General features: G+C 39.2%; 1 protein-coding gene across 5 annotated transcripts in view; it reads right to left on the bottom strand.

Moving 5' to 3' along the window:
• Nucleotides 1-18,887, bottom strand: part of ANK2 (ankyrin 2) — a 272,410-nt gene that overhangs the window by 73,495 nt on the left and 180,028 nt on the right. For all 5 annotated transcript variants that reach the window (XM_067558657.1, XM_067558653.1, XM_067558655.1 and 2 more), the window contains exons 23-26: nt 14,222-14,366; nt 7,591-7,693; nt 6,837-6,940; nt 1,140-1,175 (exon numbers count right to left, since the gene is read on the bottom strand). In XM_067558657.1, the coding sequence (XP_067414758.1) occupies nt 1,140-1,175; nt 6,837-6,940; nt 7,591-7,693; nt 14,222-14,366 (388 nt within the window). The remainder of the gene's footprint in view (nt 1-1,139; nt 1,176-6,836; nt 6,941-7,590; nt 7,694-14,221; nt 14,367-18,887) is intronic.

Below are 18,887 nucleotides of genomic sequence, written 5' to 3'. Positions count from 1 at the left end.
TCAGGGCGCTTCAGCAATTCTCAAGTTCACAACTGGAAAGGAAAACTGATCCAAAGTTTGAGTTCAAAGATACTAAGAATCCAGGCCCTGATCCAATGCCTGTTGAAGGCTTTTTAGTTACTTCAAGGAACATTGAATCAGGCCAAAAACTGAGCTATATACAGTACGGAAAAAAATTCATCCCGGAGGACAAAAAACATGATTTTAGTTGCAAGGCATCTGGAAACAACTGTAATTTACTTAAGCCTTACAGTAACGTACCCTTCACTGATGATAATACTTTTATTATGCTACACCAGGAGCAGGACTATTGGTGTGCATCCCATTAAATGATTTTGAGGATTGATATTTGAAATTTCCTTCCCAATAATTTTATTGATCTGAGAATTTAAAAGTAGCTTTAAACAGCCATTACATTGACGTTTAAAATAAAATGAATGAATGCATCAGACAATTTGTTTATAGATTACAATCTCCTTCAGGTAGGGACTGCGTCATTTGCTATGCTCTGTGCAGCACCGAGCATGTCAGTGGCTCAGCAAAAAATTAATCATAGTCACTACACTTGGCATCAACACGAAGGGTTCAATTTAAACCAATACAATCAAACAAAATTAAGAATACAGGACCAATTTGACCTTTTTATTACACTGTTACCGCTTTGCTGATTTCAATAGGGTTGGGTAATAATAGGGAGAATTTAGCCCACAAAACAACTCTATAACAGCCTTGTAATGAAATTGACTTGGGCAAAAAAGCTTCACTTTGTGAAGTGCCATTTAAATCCATAACTATTTAATAGAACTTTAAAACAGCCAATTCAAGTCACTGTTGTAGAAAATTTAACATTAGTCATAGACCAACCGTAAGGAATCTGGGAATGTTTGGGCCTTAAGATTGGACACTAGGCCTACAATTTATCAAGCGTATTTCTGATGAAGGTGAATAACGCAGTTGGGAGAAAAGGAACACTTATTGTCTGATGAAAAAAAGAAGACTGCGTTTAACAGCAGACATTTTCCCCTTTAGCTAAGTATGGTACAAACACACTAAAGCATCCTGAAGTGAGGTAAATGAGAAGGATAAAAAAGGAGGGGGGAAAGAAAGCCACATATTAATAGAATTATGCAGATGTTCACCTGCTGTTGTCATGATCAAGACATGGAGAGGAGCGGCTGAAACAGAATAGATCATTTAGCACAAAAAAAGAATGGATTAAGTGAAATAAGAAGAAAACAGAAAAGGTTTTTTACTTAAATATATAACTATAAATATATATACAGTATATATGAGGAGAGGATAAAAGTGAGTATGGGATATAAACATATATAAATATCATGGGTTACTACAACAGCAAAATTAGAATGATTTGGGATGTCATCAGATCCCCTCTACATGGGTGCCTTGATCCCAGTTCTGAATTGGAGTGCTCAAGTTGGCACTCAGACACCTCAGTTGGGCATTTGGACTCCTGAATACTTATCAGAAAACCAAATTTTAAAATTGGGCCCACAGCATAACATGTGTGACACTGTATCTACATGTATAAAATATAATTTCATGAAGAGATTCTGGTGACCTCAGATTCCACAAGTGCTAAGACTCAGTCTCAACCCTCTTTTCTCAAGTCTCCTATTATGAATCTTCTGCCCTCCAGCTTACCCCACCTCAACATATTTCTGGTCCTCCTTTCATTCTCCCCCCCAGAATGATACATTTTAAACTTTTAATTATTATTTTCTAGGCATTTATGTTCCAGATTATACATTATATGGTCAAGTATGTACTTTTCTGACATCATTTTCTTATTACGGATGTCTCCAGTGTCATTTCCTTCTTTTGACATCAGCAGAATTTTGCCCATAATGAAACACACCTGAGTTTTGTTTTAAAGAACCTGTTAAAGGCTTCAATGAATACTGATATCGTTTAATTTTGTTCATTTGAAAAAGACTCTGAGCTGCTACCTGCCAGGTCCTGTTTCCACAATTATTTCCAGGAAGCGAATGTCACACTAAGGAAAACAATGTAAGGGATTCAAAATACAACGCTTTACATTTATTTCATTTACCTTGTTAGCAATGATCCAATCTCCTTTTTTGCAGACAGACAGCTAAGAATGATAACTCTAATTATTTGTCAATTTCAGCTGCTAATTCTCTACTGTTTTTAATAACGTTGATGGAAGTAATGATTTCCAAGAGGATAAAATCCGTAACAAAACCCCAGCACGTTAGCTTTGATACACATACACATACACATGGATTGTTTATTAGCCATTCAGACTTGTATTTTCATAAGGCCTATTTAATAAATGTACATGCATATGTAATAAATAATAGAAAATAATGCATAGCACACTTACTCATACAATGCATTTCATCTGAGGATTTCCAATTTTTTCAATATAAAATGTAAGTATTATTATCCACATTTTGCAGAAGGGAAACTGAAGCACAAAGGGACTAAGGGCTTGTCTACATTGTGATTCAGTGCGTGGCAAGCCTTGATGTGTATAGTGTGCAGTAGCTTGCCATGCACTAACTAAAATGTGGACCCTACTACCATGCCCTAAAATTTCTGTAATGCACCTTGCCGTACTGCTATTTGAAATGGTAGTAGATCAAAGCACATTAGGGAACTTTTAGTGCACTGTAGCAGGGTCCACGTGGTCAGTTTCTGCACTGTAGATTCACACCTTGGCTTGCTGTGCACTAAATCACTGGGTAGACAAGCCCTAAGTGACAGTTTGCCCTACATCACAGGAGCAAGTTAATAACAGAGTGGAAAATAGAATCCAGGTATCTTGGCTCTTAGTCTCATGCTCTAACCACTTGCCCACATTGCCTCTCTGTTTACAGATAACTGTTAAATACATATTTGTCGAAGATTTCTGGTAATCTCATACTTCAGAAGAGTGAAGCTGGAGTTGCTTGCATGTCACCAGAACCCAGCCAAACAAGTATAATGTAATAATACTGCATATGTACTGTACTTTAAAACCATACCAGTTGCATTTAATGCTACGTACCACACTGAGAGATGAAAAATGTGCTATTGCCAAACAATATCTAAAAACTACAAATGGAAAGAGTTCTTCAGATTCTGTGTTTCACTTTCCAACCGAATGAAAACATTATGAAAACTGCATGACTAAAACTACTGAAACAGACCTGCATCCAACTGGCCAAAACCTTTGTCTCTCCTAACATTTAGCTAGGAAGTTAAAAAAAATAAAAAAGAATATATTCTCTAGCATTTCCAGAAAAATGATATGCCTTTTCCTTCTCATCATTCAGTATCCAAGAGTCTCTAACATATTGAAATAATCTTAACTTTGATGAGCATGTCATTTCATGCATATCTCCTGAAATGTTGATGGGCTCAAAAGGTGGTTAGATTTCCTCCCAATGAAAAATTATAACAGGGCAGATTTTTTCCCTTTAAACCTGTTTATTAAGATATAAAGAGAATACTAACTCTGCAGAATAATTGGGAAATGTTTTGCACTAAATTATTGCACACTATTGGGGTTTCAGCTCCCATAGAAGGAGAGAGTTTTCTTGTTTCCAAGATGGCTTCCAAAATCTCTGACCTTTGTTTTGCTGTTCTTCACTCATATCACTGATGAGCCTATAAAGGACAGAGTGAGGTAGATTTACCCCAAATGTAGGGTTAAAACAAACACACACACCATCCACAGCCTAAGTTGTGGGAAGCTGTATCTAGGCCAGCAGGAAAAGAAAACCTTTTGGTCTTTAAAGGTTTGCCCCACAGCCCCTTTCCTCCCCTTGTGAGCACTCAGCCTATCCTCTTGAGGAAGAGGAATACTTGGCTGACTTGTTACACAGAAGGGTATAATGTAAATCTACTGGCTCCTGTGCATCCAAAGTAGGATTTATAAACCCTTCCTCCCACCCAGAGGTACCATTCTGCACTTTCAAGGAAAGCTTTCCCTTCTTGGGGTTGGGGTTTTGCGGCCTGCTATATGCATCAAGCCAGTCACGTTTTTGGAGTCCAGAAGGAATTTTCCCTCACTGCCAGATTAGCCTGAGCAGTGTGATATTTTTTTTTCCTTCCTCACTGCAGCCCAGTGATTTGGTGGGTAGACTAAGTTGTAAAATTAATTTTGTCAGAACCAGACAGGTAGCCAGTACAGGTGCTTGTTAATCATGGTAAATCATGATTGGAAGCAGATTAGGAGAAAATGGGAATGGGGTTGGGGCTCCTAATGTCCAGGACAGCAAGGAGAGAATCCCTCTCCTCAACTCCTTAGCCCTCATATGAGAGAAGGATGGTGGAGTCCCAGCACTTGGAGGAGGAGAACTGATGGGAGCTCTCCCCCCCGATGTATGGAGGGGTCGAGGGCTGACGGTAGTCCTCCCTCACATGGAACAGATTACAAAAAAGGAATAACCTGCACTGGACAAGTTATTGACAGATAATTCCAGCTGTGTTATTTAATAAAGTTCAGCCTAGTTAAATCATATTCCTGGTGTCTTGTCTTTCTTCCTGTGGTGTCTTGGAATAAAACCCCATGCTTTAAACAACCTAAAATCAATACTTCCATAATACTTGTTTTCAAATTGCAAACAAAAAGTTTTCTTTGGTGATTTTAACATTCCCCTATAGTGTTTACAAGCCACATATTGCAGCAGTGCGCTAGTGCATGACAGCCGGATGATTTCAGGTAGTGGGAAAACAATGTAAATGTCAAATGTTTTCATTATTCCAACTAAGTGAAATACAATAATTAAATAAATAGTATTAACAGATTAAAGTGAAGCAGAGTTTTAAATATGCTTCAGTTTTAAAATAAGATGTTAATACTAGAACTCAGATTATCACGAGCTTTTTAAACACAATGATTTAATCCAAATGTGCCCCTTTAACATACAGAAGATAAGTTATCTCTCTTGATAAATCAGTGCAAGGTAAGAATACACTTTCATGGGGCTTTTTCAAGGGTTGGATTTTGGTTCTTGAAGGCTCCTTTTTAGTATTATATTTTATTGGTATATTATCAGGTATATGTCAAAAACAGAATAGTAACAGCTAATACCACCTCTGTCTTATGTTAAATATAATTATTTTCCTCATGGCTTTATAGAGGTGATTGTTTCTATTGCATTTAATTTCCTGACCCTAGAACTCAAACTTGGTCATACAAAAGATCTAAGGTATCACTGATTACGATTTGAATGAAAGTGCGAAATGAGAAGGCTCCAGTGAATGTTAAAATCACAGTTATAAAAAATGGATAACTTATCACGTGCAATCACTGGATAGTTCAACTGTCGTGTAGTGAAAAGTAACATACGTCCTCTGGAAAAAAGATCTTTACCTATTTGGCACCAATTGCTAGAATTATCTGCCAGAATAATTTTAAAATCTAAATCTTGACACTCACTCTCTACATAAGAGTTCAGAGTTACTTATTTTTGATTCATTGGCTCTCGTTTTAGAGCCAAAACGAGAATCTAACACCACTGGCTCAGTCAGATATAGTGCTGGCAGCTGACTTCTCATCCACCCCTCTATCAATACATGTCATTCTAACCCACAGCCCACTGTTATTCCAGTATTAGTCCTCACCTGGGCCAGGACCATCAATTGTTTGGTCCTCAATAATTTGAGAGCACCAAAACTCATTCCATTTGTGATAAACAGTAATGCAATGTGGAACTCAGATCTTCAGAAGTGAAATGCTAATGTATTAAAGCACTTCATTATGAAATCACCATAATCTGAATGTTTTTACACCAATCTGTAATAGAACATGTACTTGCTTTGTAAAATTTGGTGGGTTTGATTTTAGCATGAACCTAACTGTAAGAAATGAGGTCACCCAAAACACAAATAAGCAAACACCACCACAATTTTGTTGCACATAGAAAATAACCTTTATAAACACTGATTTGGCCAAGTATAGTTTGTTTAGTTTCTCTGTGTTGTTCATGTTTTACCAAACTGATACTAATAAAAATGCTAACAAAAAATAATCAGTTGTGGGGATAGCTGAAGGTAACTGGTTAGGAATGTGTAAATCAAAACATTCATAAGGCTGCTTGAATGTTACTTGGAGGACTATAATTTAAAAACATTAATTGATTATCAATAAACATGACTTACTGTGCTGGATTTTTACATCACACAAACAGCCACTATTCTCTTTATTTATTAGAAAGATAAGCTTCATTAGAAGAGACAGTCTCTTAAGACTATGATTGTAGTCCTGGCCATTTTTAGAATTTTTTCACATCTTCCCTTACATATTGCTGCTCTGGGCATTGTTTACTATTCTTGCAAAAAGCACCTGCCAGTTCACACAGCCTCCCCTTCTCAATTTCATTCTGTCGAGGGCTGCCGCAGGGAAGTGCTGAGGGCTCAAAGTTGCTGAGCTCCCACTGATGTCAAATGACTCCAACTGACCTCACAAGTGGTGTCCATCACTTGGAAGGATCAGGCCCTTGCTCTCCATTATTAGTGAAAACAAAAAAGGCATGATATGCTTTTTCTCTCTGGAAAACCCAAGCATTTATTTTTTTGAATTAATAGTAATCAGGCAAAATCCCTCATATAAAGCCTGATTCAATGCTTTCTGAACTCAATGAAAAAGACTCTCAATGACTTCAGTGGTCAATGCATCAGGCCCATATTCAGATTCTTCTGACTGGCAGAATTTAAATGGTCATAATTTATTTTCAATACGAGATTGTAATGAAGTAAAATTCAACTCCAAGTTAAGCATTGGCTCAAGCATCTGGGAGCTCAGTTATTCTCACTCTGTTACTCTGTCCCCTGTTAGTACACCATCAAAGGATTGGGTTACTCACCCTGAATGGATAGGACTGGAAGAAAGAGCCACATTGTCCAAATGTTCAGGGCCCCAGCTTATGCGATAGGAATTCCTTTCAGCTTCCTTGGCCAGAGCTGATACCTGGGTATGTGGAAGAACCTTTGTTTAATTTTTATTTTCATATTTAAAAACAATGAGCTAAACAAAACATGAGAGAGTTATTTTTGTACAGCCGGGCTGAAAACGATTAACACTTCTTAAAAAAAAAGGCAACCAATAAAAATGAGCAGTAACGACATCAAAATATTACAAGCACGTTATTGTAACACTTTGTGCATTTTCAAAGCAATCACAAATATAACTGGCCCCAGTGAACAAGAACACTGGGAGTTACCAAATTGACACCTCTTTACATGACTTGACTGCTCTTAAAAAATGGCCAGATCCTCAGCTGGTGTAAATTAGCAAAGCTCCTTTGATTTCATTTACAGCAATTAAACATTTGACCCAGTGCCTATTAACATTGCTCAAAAATCAGATACAATGGGAAGAGCTAGAAAGCCATATACTGTAGATGCACTCACACATTTCTGGTTAAAAAACAATAAACTAGTTTATTTAACAGCTGTTTGAAATTAGACACGTTCATGGTACAATTAGCACTGCAATACACGTTACATCATACAGTTAGTAGAATCCATTCAGTGATTTTTTTCATATTAGCAAAATTGAATATTTAAAATAAATGCATATTGTGCAACTGATCAGTGAGATAAAGAGAAAGGTCTTACCTGATGGCTGGGTATTATGACTGTATCATCGATCATGGCACTGTCCCTCGGGTAGGAGGCATGGCTCAACGTGTGGGACCTGTCTGAACTGAAGGACCGCAGGCTGGTAGGTTGGCAGATGTCATGGCAATATATCAGCAGCAGAGATTGTGAAAATGAGATGGTGGACCAAGCAGAAGAGTGAAAAAAGCGTGCTATTAGCAAATATGATGCAACTTCCAGGGGGAGTATAAAATAGCAAGGGAAAAAAAGAGAGTCTTGTGGTACTCTGTTACGCAAACTTTCTGACTGGGAGTCGAACCAAAGTCTTTTGACTGACTCCTCTAATTTGATTCAAAGGAGAACTCAAGAGATTAAACTAGATCGCGACCTAGTTTATTTTCTATGTACCAATGCTTTAAATTAGCTTCGTGGCTGAACTGCTTCCCTCATGCTAAACAGGAATTCCTGCTGAGGCTCTTTGAAGAAGTTCTTTCTCCTGCTCATTAATATAAGTGAACTGTCTAGGAAAATATAGGTGCAAATATCTGACGAGAAGCTGAAATGAGTCCCTCTGAAGTTTCATTCTGATCCACTCTCACTATAATTATAAATGAGTAAGGTTCAGTTTTATCCCCTGGAAGGTACACAGCAAAGTGAACTGTGGCCAGCCACGTGCTTCCTATGTAAAACAAAGTGCCTCCTGCATATGCCTACTGCATCTCTAAAACAGCAATCCAAAATGTGAGTGCAGATTCCTTTGCATGTACACGCAGCACTACAGGAAACTGGTTGCTGTAGCAATGGAAGATGGAAGGCAATAATAAGCTGCTTCCAAGCACCAGCTCAGAACGTAATTGCAATATCTGCTAGCTCAAAGCAAAATCCAAAAAAGCAAAACAAAAATACCCCAGCAAACAGACACATATCAAGCTAATATGGGGTGTCTACCCCAAAGTAGTACTACTTTTATCCTTAAAATATTACAGACAACAGTATGTACGAGCTTTTTTGCAAAATATCAACAGCTCAAACCCTTACTCCTTGTTGTTATTCTATGCAGCTATGGACACATTATATGTAAGTGTAAGAACTCGCTATATTCTCCTGGATTGCACTTGTGTGGCTATTGTACATGATTGCGTAGAAACACTAGCACACTGGAGTTGCTGAACGGGATCAGACCAAGGGGCCACTTAGCCCACTTTCTGGCAGTAGCTAGTATTAGATGCTTCAGAGGAAGATGGAAGAAACCCCATAATGACCAGTTTTGAAATAACATGCCCATATGGGAAGCTTCCTTCTACACCTGGTTGGTCAGCGGTTAATTTATATCTCTTTCTTAATCAGTGCTTTACTCTAATTAACTGTGAATGTCCTCTTTCTCCATGTACTATAAGAATTCAATATATTTGTAGGTTTAAAATGGGCTAATTGATTTTCAACTATCATCTTAAATATTAAGTGTACATTATATACATTAGATTGAAGTAAGTACTATTACATGTAAACCGATTGAAAGTCAAACAAAAATGCTGCACCAACAGATCCAGTTCAATGCCAGTGTATACAATTACATGCATCCAATAGGTTCTTGCAGGATCTGTATTTTACAAAGAAATGACTTGGTGTATTTACATTAGCAATACATAAAATTAAGAGAGCTACCAATGCCCTTCCTTTGCATGCCTACCATATTAAAGGGATTGTACAAAACTGACGATAAAAAGATGATGAAAATATTATATGAATATCAACGTTGGCAAACTGTCATGAAAATTTGTGCAGAATACCTTCTCGCCCACTCTTACCAAGATAGTGATGGTGAAAAAACTAATGATATTTCACTTGCACGTCATCAGCTATTACTCACTCCTGTTGAGTGGGCAAACAGAATTGAGCAAGGATGATGTATGCCATTTTGTGGTTTTTATACATTTCATGGATGAAACTCTGACTCCACTGAAGGCAGTGGAAATGGCAAAACACCCATTCACTTCAATGGGGCTAGAATTTCACCCTATGAATATTGGTCGATGTATAACTTGCTTTCAATAGCATATATCATAGAAAGCCTGGGTTGTAGGTCATTTTGAATACACGTATGTTAGTTTTGCAGATATTTTGTAGTATTACACCTTGCATTCCATAATAACATTACTTTAGGAAATATTCATTCTTATCTCAGAATTAAACATCAGTAGCAAGCTCCATTTTTCACCACTATCCTTTATTTGCTTTAACGCTTGAAACATTCAGAGCTGGTTTACAGTGCCATGCAATTCTTGCAAGGGGTTTGCCATTCAAATGATAGGCAGTTAATGTAAGGTTTCACCAGACCACTACTGAACAAAAGGAAACATGTAGAAGGAAACTGCTGGTCTCTAAAGGTACGTCTACACTGCAGATGAGAGCTAGGCTCCCAGCCCAGGTAGACAGACTCCCATCAGCAGGGCACAAACTGGTACACTAAAAATAACAGTGTACGCGTTGCAGCTCAGGTGGTAGCTTGAGCTCTCAAGCCCTCCCAACCCAAGTCTAAGCTCAGGTGACTAGCCCAAGTCTCCACTGGAGCCACAGTGTCCACACTGCTATTTTTAGAGCATTTGCTCAGGGCCCCTAGCATGAGTCTGTCTACCTGGGCTGCCAGCTGTCGCACAGACATACCCTACAGTGATTTGGTCCTCATTCTCATATGATAATGAGACATTACTATTACAACTAACAGAACTTGCCCAGTGAATGGTAGATGTACATAAATATATGCCCAATATATAGAGAGTATGGACATTACCAAGAGACATGATAGTTACACAAACGTGACTGAGGTCTGTGATGAATTAGGAGTACAATATTTCCATTAAAATTTTGTTTAAGACAAATACTGAGATGGCATTGCTCATCTTCTCTGGATTATATCAGTTGCATAAATAAAGGACAACCAGATTGCTAAAGCATCTGGTACTGAGGTATGCTAGGCGGTGTAAACCTACAAGTAAGTGTCCTTACGGGAACCAGGACCTCACTATTGATGGTAGTGGTGTTGAATAGAGCTGATTAAGAGGCACGTACACTAATTATTATTTTTGATAGGCTTTCAAGAATACTATCACAAAGTCACACTAAATAAGAGGCAAGATGCACAAGGAAATTTCCTAAAACATAGGCTCTCCGCATGGATGGTTCGATAATGCCGCCAAATTCACCACTGCAGAAGGCACTGCACTCCACTCACCCCGCCAGTGACCAATCGAGAAGATAAATGTATTATTTACCATTGGTGACACTTGATGAGAAATACAAAATGTTTTGTTTTGCCAGAGCACTCTGTGAAAATTACTCGAGCCTCCTGCAACTTTATATAAACCAGTCTTGGAAACATTCTCTAATAAGTCCCCACATATGGATAGAAAACCTTTCCCATATGACATGGCAGATCTGTTTGAGGTAAGCTGAGATGCGGATGGGGAAGGAGGTCATACACCAAATCTCAAGCCTTACAGATGGGGGCTTTGGAGGGGGCCCAGATTCGTTTGAACCAGCCCTTGTTCTATATGTAAGGAGTGAGAAGCCAGCTAGTGTAGTTACTCTATTGTTTTCCTCCCTTTCATTCATCTGTGTTCCTCCTTCCCTCCACCTCATACGTCTACACTAAGAAAGACACCAGATGCATACCCTTCTCTGTTTCCTCCCTTTTTGGGGAGGCAGTCAGCTAACTCCTTAGACAGAACATGCTCACTAAAAAGCTACCGCTATATGTGTTCAGCATCCTCAAGAGACAAGGAATAATATTTCTATAAGACACTAGCCCTTGTCATCCTGAGCCTTTCCTGAACCTAGGATAACTGTCAGATCATTATATGCCACTATGGACCAGGTCATCTCTCTTGTCTGAGAAAATAACTAACTCCAATAGCAATGCTATTCCTCTGACCCTGTAAAAAAAACAGTTCAAGTACATAAGCCTCCTAGATCCATCAGCAGGCCTGCAAAATGGATGAATAGTGATTGGTGTTGTACGAGTGTACTGGGGAAGACATTGTTTACATGCTGTGTAATACCTACCTGGGCATAGTGCTAATGAAAGCATATTAAAAAGAATGATGGGGAGAGAGAAATAAAAAACAGGGAATATGGTTACAAAAGAAAAATATAAGCTTTTAAAATATAATTTTATATGTATGATAATCCATGAAAATGAGCTGCTTAAATGATTTGCTCTGCTGCATTTGTCTCTACTTCAGGCATTGCAGCAAAACAACTTTATTTAAGCAGCTTTAGTAGTATTTCCCATGAAAATGACCCTACTGTATTAGTGACGGAGCAGCAGAAAGATGCAGCTCGGAAGATGAACATTTTTGTTTGATTCTTCCTCCCGAATGTCCTTTTGCTTCATTTCCATTTGAACAGATCACATCCAGGACAGGGAAATAATTTTCAGACTGAAAACAGTGGGCCAGATTTTTCTCTCAGCTGTACCAGTGTAAATCCATTGAAATCTATGCATGTACTCAAGACTTACACTGGCATAAATGAGAACTGTATTAATTTATGTGAGCACTCTCATACAACTCACTGAAAATCAAAAGAAAAAACAAACCAACAGTGTCACCACCAACAGAGCAGATTGTAGTGAAATCTTTTTGATTTTTTAACCACTGTATTGTACGATTCATTGGATTTACTGGAGCACTGTAGAAAACAACAAAGGCTCCAAGTTTGAAAGGTCTAAATGCCAAAGGATTTAGACATCCTATGATACAATCTGAGTCATTTCCTGGCTTCTTTTGTTCCAAGAGTGATCCTAAGCCCATTGAAGTCAACAGAAACAACTCTACTGATTTCACTGGGCTTTGGATAAGATCCTATATGCTGCTGGAATAACAAATAACCTTGGACAGTGATGTGTGTTGCAAATTGTTTGAGAGTCCAAAATCTTGACACAGACATTATTTAAGGAAATACCACCTCTGAATGCACTAAATTTGGAAATGACACAAGCAATTTATATTAGACGCTGTCATTTTCAAACCCGAATGGCTAAACTAGGACATCCATTTGGGCATTTACTCTAAATTAGAAACGTGGATGTCCATCGGTTAATTTGAGTACCTGATTACACATTTATTCTCACTAGTTAAATACCAAAGTTTGAAAACTGATCTCTATTGAAATGTGGATTACAGTGACTTGATGTGAATTACAATAAACCTTTTCAAAGAGTGAGGGCTATTGCTCTCTTTGGTTTGACAACATTTGATACAAAAATAGAAATTTAGAAATACAGATCTTTTATTATTCCACAAATGGTGGGTGGGTATACACCATGTGGCAGGCTGTCGGCTCCCCTCTAGTGGGTCCCACGCTTTTACTGCCTGTAGTGGGCCAGGGCGTCTCCAGTCACCCCGTTTTCCCTAAGGAGGGGGGTAGGGACCCGGGCCCACCCGCTCCTCCGGGTCCCAGCCCAGGGGCCCTATGAGAGGCAGCTATGTGCTGCTGGCACCGTGTTCCCAGCTGCACTGTCTTCCCCTGGGCTAATTTTCCCCCTCCTTCTGGCTCCTCGAGCCGGATACCTCCGTTTGTCCACAGGACTCTGCACTCTGATCTGCTCCTCCACTTCAGTCAGCACTCCTATCCACTCCACAGCACGGCACTCCTACTCCTCCAGCTCGCGCCCTGACTGTTTGGGCCAGAGGGCTTTTATGAAGCACCTGGCTGGTCCTTCATTGGTTCCAGCTGCTCCTAATTGCCCTGTAATGTCTCTTAGTTAGTCAACTGGGAACAGAGCCCTGAGCATTCTAGGGCTCACATACCTCCCTTCCACCACTCTCCTACTGTCCTCTGCCCTAGCTATATCACAACACACAAACATCTTAGTTTTACATTTGTGGTGATCTCTACCTCCTATAACCTTTTTGGACATTGCCAGACTAATGGTCCTTCTGTGTGCTTTCTAACCTTGTCATTTCTATCTGAAATCTCTTTTTCTCCAGAGCTAAATTTGGTACACTTCCCTAAGCACTAACACACCCCTGCTACAACACCCATCTGTGCAAGATAGCTCCAATGAGGGGTCTCTTGTTCTATGTTGTGGTTGGTAACAGGCTAGAAAGGAGCAGCCTACTGTAGCACTGAAGTATCTGTGCCAACCATCCTCTGACTCTGAACCCTCTGATCTGAGTCAGCTGGAGGCAGGGATGACCAAATAGCCAATATCACTCCTCGTTTGCGTGGCCACAACAAGGAAGACCAGTACATTGCTTTTATTCTCAAACCATGACCTGGGTTAGCACCCTACTGTGAATCTTGGACAGACTCTTCCTTAGGCCTTGGAGGTGTTAGAACCATGTACAGCATTAGTGTACAAGAAAATTAGGTCACACCCAGTTATGTGCTCTTTTTTCCCCAGTACCAAATGTATTAATTCCTGATAGTTTTCTTCCCATGACTTTCCATCTGACTACACCTTTCTTCTAAGATGTGACAATAATTAAAGAAATGAGAGGGAATCATATGTAAACAATAGAGAAAGGTCAACAGGTATAGTTATTTTGAATGAAAGACATTGAGAAGGTCTGTGCCGACAGCTTAACTATTCAATAAAATTATGCTCTAAATTATCATACAAGCATATAATTTTCAGGTAAAATACCTGTCAGATCGGCCTTCCGCCAAGCTGTACCTCAGGTAGTTCATACCATCTAGGAACTGACTGCTGGGCAAAGAGTCATCACCTAGTTCTTTCAGGTCCTCTGCCCTAAGGTATTCTCCCCCATCTCCGGTCATCGTATCATCACCTTGAAACAAAACACAAACACAATTCACAGAGATCATCAAACTCATTATTTGCAGGTTGGGGTAGCATGTTAGCTGGATGGAACATTTAACTGGAAGGTAGCTCCCACCCATGAAGCACTGCAAACCATGAGCAATTAATATACACTGACAAAACTTGCACATCAAGCAGGATAAAAACCAAATCAAAATCCAGGTGAGTAAGCAATCAGTTTTGTCCTCCATCTTTTGCCATTGCACAGATTTTCTGAAGTACTAATTTCTGTATCATTCTGGAGATTATCTTTTAGTTTGGTTCCTGTAATGCTGGTGCCAGCTCTGACCAAGGCAGTAGGCATCAGGTAAAAATTGACAAACTCACAGCTGGAAGCCAGGCCAATTCACTTGTGTATTAGTATAGATCTAAGTGGTTGTTGAATATGTTTGTCGTTTAAACTTCATATAAACTAATGGACTGTTGCATGCATAGTTTTCACTTATCTGAATCCTGCTAGATTGTAGAAGCAAACATTTACATTGTATATACCCTATATCTATCATCAAACAGAAAGAAGCCTTGGGTAATGCAAATGAAGGACAGTAACAGGAAGGTGCTAATGCCTGCTCTTCACAAATAGGGCAGAATAACTGAACAAGAAGATGAAGATTCCAGAATTACTCTACATATCCCTAAAAGACTTTTGGGAAACTGGCAGACTACTACATCTCTGCGACCTTTTGAAATTATAGACTGTGGCTCATCTGTACATGCATTTTTACCTGCTTTAACCTTTCAATAATTCTCAATCCTTTTTCTTAGATAAAAAACCCATCAGTTAGTTTACTATAGACGTGGCTACCAGCGTTGCCTTTGAGGTGAGATCTAGGATGCAAATCAGCCTGGGTGAGTGACTGGTGCAACCTGGATGTTTTGTAATTTTTGGTGTAAGTGACCATTTACCACATAGTACAGCTTGCCTGGGTGGCAAGATAGACTGGAGTGTTTAAGGGGACTGTCTGTGACTCTATTATAAAATACTACTGTAGTACTCTGGGAGCTCACATTTGCTACTGGCTTGGTGAAATCTAATTATCAAACACAGCACCAGTTTGGGTTGTCTGCCCTGCTTTTTTGACAGTCTGCCTGAAGTAGGCACTCAGGTTTGTGAGCCATTCCAGAAAGCATGACCGTTCCTTTATCCACTGCAGCTTCTTGGTCACAGCTATGTTAGATGGTAGGACTGACAAGGGATGCTAAGACTTAATCTCTCTTTTGATTGCAAATGGTTGGTTTCAGCTCTGAAAGGTACTTTTTTTGGGGGGGAGGGGGGGAAGGCCTGTGCTGACAGGTACAAGTAAGTCCTAGTGTGAATTCTCAGCCATTCAAACTGCACATCAGATGATCCTGTGTTAGTCCTAACAAAAAACATCCTTGCATGGTCACCAGTAAGATTCTAATTTTTAAAACATGGTAACTGATACTCAGAAGCTCCAAGTGCCTTTGCCATACTTTGGAAATACAATCACATACAAGGTGGAAAAATGAACCAGGAGCTAGGAAGGAAGGAATCAAGAAAGAAAGGAAGAAAGAAAGACTGGGCATTATTTAACAGAAAACAAGAGAATGCATTTAATTGTTGCATATTTCCTGTTTTTTTCAAACAGTGCTGCCTGTTTCCTGGAAATGTGACAATATAAACCAATTTAAACTATTAACTAAATACTGGAAGATATCAAGGGAAAGCTGTAAATCAAACAATAAAAGGAATTTCAAATGATTTTTCAAAAACATTTAAAACTTACAATCATGCCAGGCATTCCATTCATAATGGAAACAAAAGCAAAATGCTACCAGCTTTCATCTCACTAGGATCCCTTTAAAAAAATGTCCCATCTCCATTGCTCACTTTGGTGTCTGAGCAGCGATTGCCAATAGTGGTACCATTTAGTACTAATTATTTAGTGTGATGTAGACATCCGTGTACTGTGAACTGGAATGAGACCATCAATACATTTCACAATGACCACTGAACAGTCATAACATTGCTGACCAACCGGTAGCTTATCCTTGAAGCAGTGACATTGAGGGGAAAGGCACCATTACCAACAAAGTGCTTTGCTGTAATTCCCTGATGTGGATGCTGCGGGCATGAAAGAAAAGGTTCCTAGTTTGCATTAACATAGTCCTCTTCAAACAGAACTTCATTAATGCAAAGTGGGAACCTTTTTGTTCATGTCCATAGCACCACACGGAGGAGTAGCACAGCATTTTAATGCGTATTGCTATTCACACCCCCATAGTCCACCTGTTAGAACTGTGGGACAGCGCAGACATTCCTTTAATAACAAAACAATGAAAAAATAGTGTGACCTAGCATATAAGCAAATACAAATGTATTTATCAAATCTAAAAGTTACCTGAAAAGTATTAATTCATTGCAGGAGGATTACAGGCATGCAAAGGGAGTTACTTTAAGTTTGTGTAATAAATAGACATTCCCCCTTACAAGACAGTGTTGTTATTAATATTTATAATACAGTAACACCTCTGAGCTACGATCAGGACTGATGTCTCATTGTAATACACAAAAACATATAGAAAGACAGACTCAGAAGAGCCTGATGTTCAGGTGACCCAGGAGTGCATTTACACAGAAAATCACGAGATAGTAGTTTTGTAGCAGTATAAAAACTGCCCTCTTTTATCATGTTAGAAACAATTAATCTGATCTACCAGTATGTTCCATTGTGTCATCATGTTACCTGTCAAATTAACTACATTTAAATTTACACCACTTATTAAGCAAATCATGATGCACAGACCACTTGACACTGGTGCTTCATAATCTGTGCTGGCTGCTTATTAACTTGTAGGAGAAGGTCAATGGGTTAGCTTTAACAGCTAAAGCCCTAAATTGTTTAGGCCCTGATTACTTGAGAGAGACTCTCTCCACACATGAAATCAATACAGCTGCAGTCAACAGATGCACTTGAGATACAGTTAAAACTATGTTGCATACTTCAGCATAAGAAAGAGGGGTGGAGGCAGGGGGACCCGGTGACAATGCACTCCTTTATTCACCAATTAGAGCATGCTACCATAGGCTTGTGATGAACTCCTGCCCTTCACACCTCTTTAAATTATTTTGTCTGGATCTGCTGCAATTCTTGGTGGCCCAGTCCATTTTTTGCCTTGTTTGGAAGAAGAGAGAAGGAAATAAAAGGCCAAAAGTAAAGTATTATATGGTCAGAACGTGTGAAATAAAATGTAAAAAACCCAATCAAGTCTATAGCTGACTATCTGACACTGTCAGATAGTTTAGTCCCAAAATTTACACAACTCTTTGTTTAGTATTGTTTGCAAAATCCATATAGTTCATTAGAGGTAAAATATTTTCAAAACAAAACATAACATAGGAATAGTCACAGGTCAGACCAATGATTCATCTAGTCCATTATCCTGTCTCCAGTAGTGACTGGATGTTTTGGAAGAAGATGCAAGGCTCCCAGAATGTATATATTTAGTGCAATATAACAACACTGGAAGTGCTTTCTTCTTGAGTTCAGTGTATAGGTAGAAAAACTAGACCTAGATTGGTGGAGAAATCATCAGAGGTGAGAAAATGGAAGCAAAGAGTGAAATGGAGATGAAATGAAGAATAGTTCGAGTTGGAGGAGGTGGCACAAGGGTAATAGATGGCCAGAAAGGATGGGAAAGAGGAGACTGTGACAAGGGACTTATCCATCGTCCAAAATGCTAAGCACTCACGTCAGGTGCTGGGCACCTTCAAAACCTGCTGAAATCAATGGCACCCTAAGGGTGAGTAAAGGACTCTTAACCTCTTTCAGGAATGCTTGTCATTCTGAAAGACTGAATCCAAAGTGAGGAGGAGAGGAGGGAGGAAAAGTGAGTGAAGAGATTGAGAGGAGAAAGAGAAAGAAGACATATGTAAGAGTCATGAAGTAGAGGATGACAGAGACTGGGGTCAAAGTTCTTTTCCCTATCTGAACCAAGTGAAGGCAGTACTCTTAGCAGTACTCTTGAATGGGCTGCTGGGAGACTACATTGCAACTGGCCAAGACATGGAAACAGAATTGCTAATGGATGGTAATGGCTAGGTTCATTGCTGGTTGATACTACTGTCATCTAGGCTATTTGGTATTCTCCCTTTTATTTACATAAAAAAAATCCTCAACACCCATATGTTGTGCCTTGTCTTCAGTTAGATTCTAAGCATTTTGGGATATGGACCATTCCTATGGTCACTTTACTACGTGCTTGTTCAGTGACTAACCCAGTAAGACACTCATTCAGACTGAGACCTATGAACATTACTGAATTACACATTAATAAGATAATAAATAATTATAATAATACTATCAGTCTGATGAACTCCACAGGACTTGCAGAGAGACAGCCTATCACAGTAGAGAAGCAGGCGGGTAGCTGGCTTAGCCTAAAAGGAAGCCAGCAGTAGATACTTCTTCCAGTGTCCTTGGTGTTACTAAAAGTGGCAGAGTTCACAGTGGTAGAGGGGCATGTC

The sequence above is a fragment of the Emydura macquarii genome, unplaced genomic scaffold, assembly GCF_026122565.2.
Source record: "Emydura macquarii macquarii isolate MOO-44397 ecotype Brisbane River unplaced genomic scaffold, CSIRO-AGI_Emac_v2 contig_2171, whole genome shotgun sequence".
NCBI classification, from domain to species: domain Eukaryota; kingdom Metazoa; phylum Chordata; order Testudines; family Chelidae; genus Emydura; species Emydura macquarii.
Note: the sequence above shows the minus strand (reverse complement) of the source record. Positions and strands in the feature narration are given on the sequence as shown.